This window comes from Xenopus laevis, chromosome 3L, assembly GCF_017654675.1.
Source record: "Xenopus laevis strain J_2021 chromosome 3L, Xenopus_laevis_v10.1, whole genome shotgun sequence".
Classification (NCBI taxonomy): domain Eukaryota; kingdom Metazoa; phylum Chordata; class Amphibia; order Anura; family Pipidae; genus Xenopus; species Xenopus laevis.
In genome coordinates, this window is record NC_054375.1 from 63,104,182 (window position 1) to 63,111,060 (window position 6,879).

General features: G+C 39.1%; 1 protein-coding gene across 1 annotated transcript; it reads left to right on the plus strand.

Moving 5' to 3' along the window:
• The first annotated feature begins 2,260 nt into the window (after window positions 1-2,260).
• angpt4.L (angiopoietin 4 L homeolog) lies at window positions 2,261-5,824 on the plus strand. Its single transcript, XM_018252387.2, has 6 exons — window positions 2,261-2,454; window positions 2,633-2,648; window positions 2,969-3,060; window positions 3,181-3,301; window positions 3,573-3,758; window positions 5,108-5,824. The coding sequence occupies exons 1-6, from the start codon at window positions 2,380-2,382 to the stop codon at window positions 5,395-5,397; spliced, it is 780 nt and encodes a 259-aa protein (XP_018107876.1). The 5' UTR covers window positions 2,261-2,379; the 3' UTR covers window positions 5,398-5,824.
• Window positions 5,825-6,879: the final 1,055 nt, after the last annotated feature.

Sequence of the window (6,879 nt, forward strand, 5' to 3'; positions counted from 1 at the left end):
CTACAATCCTTACCATATAGTCATATTGCCTTTATCAATGTATTTTTGGAAAAATGAATTAAGGTTCCAAGTACAGTTAATATAAAAAGTGTGCCACTGTAATTTGTATGCAAATCACTCTAAAACAAATGACAAAGAAACAAGGAGGAGACCACTGGCCATTGCTGAAACTATGTGAATCCACTCATGTCCACCAAATTAGCATTTGCAAATCTCTCTGTTTTGGTACGGTAGATACCAGATATAATGCTCCTGTATTTTCCATCTTAAGTTATGGCTTAAGGCATAAGTAATGCTTTCCAGTTTAGGGGAAATGCTGTAACTGAAGAGATTAGATAGATAGGAAAGTTAACAGCCCTAGCCATTACTGGGATGTGGAGCTGCATATTCTTATTGTGTATCTGGGGAGACTCTTTTTTTGCTGGGGGGTAGAAGGGAATATAGTTCCTTATTCATTGTGGGGTGTCAGAACACTGGAGTTGTAAATCAAGTTAACTTGGCCAGAATCTGTTCTTCTGTTCATTCTTGAAGCTTCTAATTGCAGAATGTGCAGAATTGTGGGCCGATACACATATGGCACCAAAATAATTGCTAAAGCAATTTAATTGGCTCTGATAATGCAGCTTTTCTATATTCATACTGAGAGGAAGAGCTAGGCTGAAGGCAGGGTAAAAAAAAACTTTATAGCAAACTTTATAGCACAGTCATACTTAGATATTGATTTTTTCCCCTTCAACTCATTTCCTTAACCGTAGCTCTATAGAGACAAATGCTATGAATAAAACTATTTTAACAGTTTTAGTAGCAACACCGAATCCTGAAGCACAACCAGGATGTCTTAATCTTCATGTTTTGAACAAATGTTCACTGCAGAGGAATATACAGGAAAGAGGCAGTGACCTTTAAAAAGACTATGTGATCCCAATCATGTCCACTAAATTAACATTGGCATTGTCTTTTTCCAGCAGATAATACTCAGACCCTAATTATGCATGATGGAACTTCAAACATATTTTTTCGTACTGCTACAGATACCATAAAGAATGTACCCAAGGGGAATTAGCCTTTGGCAACTTTTTTGGAATATCAGTTAGAAGAACACTGAAAGGGGAACTACTGTGAAAAGGAAAATCTAATATAAGCTTCATCTTACTGAAATAAGAAATACAACCAATTAAAAATTCTCTACAGTTTCTGAAATAATCAAGTTTATCTTCACTATCCCTCTCTCAGCATCTGTTTCTTTATTCTGTTTTCATGCAGGAGTTGGGTGTCAGAATTTCATCAAGAGTTAGATCCAGTATATCTTTTAGGGGGGCAGATGTATTAGAGCTCACTCAAATAACTGATTCCAGTACAAAAAAAATCTAACAATATAACTGCCTTTTGCACAAATTCTGCATGTAGAGGGACAAGATTTCTGGTGATTTTAATAGAGTGAGCTCTAATACATCTTCTAGGCAAAATGAGCCACCTAAAAGATATTTTGCTGTCATTCACTCCCAACTCCTTCATGCAGAGAGAATGAAGAGAGGCAGATGCTGAGAGGGGGATAGTGAAAAGTAACTTGAATATTTCAGAAACGGTTCAGAATTTTTGTTTATTAAATATTATATTTAGAAAATGTCTTATTTCAGTATGATGAAGCTTATATTAACCTGATGAACCTCAGTGAATAAAAATTGCTACATTGTTTTTAGAAAACCGCAGGCAAGAATGAGTGCTGGTCTTTTGACACACATGTCAGAATATGGAGCAATACGTGGCAATATCGGGTGTTTTGAACCTGTGTCAATGCTTGAAAAAGAAAATGTTGTTTTTAAATATATATTGCAATATAATGTTTGGCTCCCATTGCCAACCTTATCATAACTTTATAAGATACTACAATACTGACAATATTTTGACATTCACTTTTATTATTAGAATGAAAAAATGAGTACATGTCTACCAGCATGCATTCTTTGGGTGCTAGGCAGGCAAAACCTGGAAAGCCTTTGAAATTGAAAAGCAATAATTTACATATTCTGAAACTAAGCAATCTCCTTTCAGTTTTTGTACATGGTATCACTTCCAGCCTGGAGGGTAAAAAACAGATTGGGGATTGATAAAACAATAGGATCTGAAGAGCTTCACATAAAATCCTGTAGGAAGGGCCGCCTATATAATAGGAAGCCAACAGGCTGGGTAATAGACTATTACAGTGTGGTGACAAAGGTAAGCATCTGTCTTCACTGTGTATCTCCTTTGGCTTCTCAAATCATTTTTTAGTACTTATGAATGTAAATCGGAACATTAAAATCTTAAACTTTTTTTGTTGATAATGTGGATATGAAGATATGTAGAATAACCTAAATTGCTTTTTTTTTTAGTTGAAGAATGAACCTGTTGCAATTGAACCAATTTGGCTGCCTGCTATTATTGGGACTTTATATTCAATATGGTATAGCTCAGGTGAGTATATGCTTAACATTAGCAGAAGTTTGGAAGGCTTACATCTGTGTACTTGCAACTCCCATTTTATTTGTCTGTTTGCCCATCGTTCTGTTTACTTGTCTAGCTATGTGCTGCAAAATACTTCTATTTTCTTCTTCAAATAACTTGCTAATTTGGTTTCATTTGATTATTACAGATTGATCCCGCTCAAGGTAAGAGGCATTTTATTTTATTCCTTATAAACATTTTATTGAAATAGAATGTCCCCTTTAAATAACTGTTTCATATAGTGCAGATTAAACAATCTAGTCTACCTAAAGCAAGTGGGGATTTGCTAAACCCATGGGGGCTCTATTTTAAAAGGAATGACTCAACATGTACAGTTTAAAAGTATTTTGAAGAAGAACTTGCCTAAAAAATGTTTCTTCTACTAGCCAGTTTTAGCCCCACATCATTCAGTTAATGAGTAACCATTCTACTTTAGGTAGATGCATCTCTGACAGGACTAATATAATCTTACATTTGTTTACAGGTTATGACTGTTCACACATCTGGGAAAAAAATAATGACTCTATCAGTGGAATTTACACAGTAAAACCTCTAGGGGCCTTAATCTCATTTCAGGTATATATATGTATTGTGCTAAACTAAGCTAGGCCAGATAAAACCTTAAATAAAGTGTGCTACTCTGTAGATGTTAATAGCAAACTTGTTAACGTCACGTTTTTGTTGGCTTGTTTGCAGGTGTTCTGTGAAATGGGAGCTGATGGGGGGCTGACACTCATGCAGAGACACAATGGACAAGACGGCCTATTCTTCAACAGAACATGGGCTGATTACAAACTGGGATTTGGGAACATCTCAGGTATGAACTATATGAGACATTGCTGTAGTGACTCAAACCTTTCTTTAGTGAAATGCCATTCTTTTACATTGCTGCTACCTTCTTTCGCATTACATGATCACAGTAATTATCACTGGTACACATAGCTCTCACAATTGTTTGACAGTTACAGGGCCAGGTTGTGGAGTACACCAAATATAAGATCTTATAAACAAAGTAGAAGTATTTATTGTTTGGTCATAGGAACATTTTACTTCATTTGTGTTTAAATGTATTTTATCTGCCTTTTAAGGTGAACACTGGCTGGGATTAGACAAAATCTATATGCTGACCAACCAGGATAACAGAACCTCTCAGATGCTCATCAGCCTTGGCACCTTTGATGAAAATAATGCATTCTCCTTGTACAGCTCATTCAAAGTTGGTCCTGAGAGCAAATTGTACCAGCTCTCTGTGGGAGAATATTCTGGAACTGCAGGTAAGAAGTGGTGCTAGTTGGCCAGCAGAATGCTAGTCATCAAGGGCTTGCTCTCAGTTTCTGTGCTTCCGTTCTCTTCTGCAACCCCTTACCTTTTATCTCTTTGTCTTTTGTTCTTCCTATTCCTGAGGCCAGTGACAAATGCTCCATGTGCCTTGACCTACATGCTACCATTTTTTTTATTATTTCCAGTTTTCCTCCTGTTTTTATTTCTATCATCTCCTTGTTTTTTCTCCCTTTTTGAATGTTGCTTTCTCTTCCTTCCTTTTCTCACCTCTCGTGTTCTCTCTTTAATTAACCCTTTGCTTATTGCTCCTTATTTCTCCTTTTCCATTTTTCTCTTTGCTGCTTTTCCCCCTTTTTTTTATTTTTCTTCTACTGTACCCAGTGGCATTATGGGATGCTGGGGGGTCACAGTGGGGGGGGGTCAAGAATGTCAAATTACTCTTCTCCACTCCCTCTTCTGTTCTGATCTCCCACTCATTACTGCCACATTTTCTCTTCTGTTGCTTTCTTTACTGTTTCACTTTTCTCCTCGTCACCCTGACTTTCCCTTTCTTTCCTACTCTTAACTTAATCCTTACCTGCTTTTATCTTCACCATCTTACAATCTAAATTGATCCTGTTTGAATACAATGGCATGTATATTTCTGTGGATTTAATGGAGGTTTAGCAATGCCTTATAATTGTGTTAGTAAATGCAAGTGAAAACGTATGGAGGGGTACTAACACATACATAGGAGTACCTATCCTCCGTGTATACCTATCCTCCTAGTATACCTATCCTCCGTGTTCTAGCAACTGTTTGCTGATAAACCAGCAAGTTCCTGAATTCAGTTGAGTTTTTTGCAATCTTTTTTGGATAGCAGGATCTTAAAAACTGAGTTTTTACCACAAGTGGATATTTATCAAACTAAAAAGATTGCCGCATAAAACCTTACAAGGGTTTTTTTTATTACTGTAATTATAATACTCATTGTTAATAATTTTTGGAGGGGAATAAAACCTCAGTTGTTAAAATCCCATTCAGCAGCAAGCCAAAGCAATCAATTGCAGAAAAATCAAGTGAGTTGAGGAAGCTCTTGTTGTTTTCAGCAATTGGTTGCCCAAACAGTGTGCATGAAAATCTTCCTGATAAGCTCTGCAGGTAAAGTAACAGAGATCTCCATTTCCACATTCACTCATAAGAGTAAATAAGCAGGCGGTAAAAATGCATGCTTCATGTTTCAGGTTTTTAATTGATGCTTTTATGAATCCTGTATAAAAAAATGTGTTAATAACTGAAATTGGTAAAAATAAGAAAAGACAGGAGCACAAAGTATGAAAGATGATTGTTTGTTTTATTCCAGGAGATGCTTTTAGAGTGGAGAACAGCAATCAAGATGACAGCTATTTTAGCACCAAAGATAAGGACAATGACAACTGTAGTATATGCAAGATTGGCGACATCAGGTTTACCAGTTGCAGCCAGTATCAGTCTAATTCTGGATGGTGGTTTAGCAGTTGTGGCAATGCGAATCTGAATGGTCAGTGGCGCCCTCAAGAAAATAATGTGGGCTGGGCCTCTTCAGTGTACTGGGGGACATACAGAGTAACAGAATCACTGAAATACAGCATGATGTTTGTAAGGAATTATTGATCTTTTCTTATGCTTTATGTTTTTATATTGGAACATAACATGCACATTAGGGGTAGAAAAAAATCTTTAACTGTAAATATTTGATAACTGTAAAGATTTGATATATTTTGCAAGGATCATTGCAAAGTTTTTAGTTTTTTAAATGTTATTGCTGAAAGGAGAACTAAACCCTAAAAATGAATATGGCTAAAAATTCCATATTTTATATAATGACCTTATTGCACCAGCCTAAAGTTTCAGCTCCTCAATAGCAGCAATGATCCATGATTTGAAACCTGTCACAGAGGGTCACCATCTTGGAAAGTGTCTCGACACTCACATGCTCAGTGGGCTCTGAGCAGCTGTTGAGAAGCTGAGCTTAGGGGTTGTCGCAAATTATCAAGCAGAAAATGAGGTTAGTCTGTAATATAAACTGATGCTACAGGGCCAGGGTCGGACTGGGAGGCATGGGGCCCACCGGGGCTACTGCCCCAGGGCCCCCTCCAGCCGCCACTGCCGCTCCGGAGTGCTGCAGGCGGCTAGTGCGCATGCGCGCGGCGCCGCGTTTGTGCGCATGCGCAGCCCTTCTAGTCTACCGCGACCCCAAACAAAGTGGGGTCGCGCCGCCCCACTAAGTAGCGGAACTGGGCCGGCGGGGCCCACAAGAGCCCGGGGCCCACCGGGGTTTTTCCCGGTGTCCCGCCGGCCCAGTCCGACACTGTACAGGGCTGGTTATTACATTCTGATGCTAGTTGCACTGGTGTATGTGCTGCCATGTAGTAATTACTGTATCTGTATTAATTACTAATCAGCCTTATATTGTGATTTATATTCTATGTGTACTGTATATTTTGAGCCTAAGCTCAGTAAGTGACAGCAGCACAGAGTATGTACAGTTAATTAGCAGAAAAGAAGATGGGGAGCTACTGGGGCATCTTTGGAGACACAGATCTTTACTGCTAAAGGGCTGTGGTTGCCTTGGTCTGCTACAGAAGCCCAAAACATAATGTACAACATGTCTAGCCTACTTCTTTAGTTTGGCTTTAGTTCTCCTTTAAAGGAAAACTATACCCCAAGAATGAATACTTAAAGCAATACTTACACAATACTGACTATAAAAATCATAGGAACGTGTCAGTATCAAGTAAATGCTGCACCTGGAATATTTCCCCTCAAAGCCCCCCCAAAAGCTACCCCTGCAAACCAGCGTTCACCCGACCCTCCGACACTGCTAAATGATCTTCTGAACAGTTTCAGTGACGCCGGGCTGGGGGCGGCGCGATCCTTCCATAGGCTGATTACGAATCAAAACAGGACTTCAGCCTCTGGAAGGATTGCTCCTCCTCCAGCACTGATGGAAAGCAGATCAGGTAGCTGTGTCTGCCGGTCTGCTGCACACAGGTTCGCGGGCAGGGCCGCCATCAGAAATCACAGGGCCCCACACGACAATATTTCCTGTGCCTCCTGGGCTGCGCCCACCGCAAGCCCCACCTACAGGTCCGC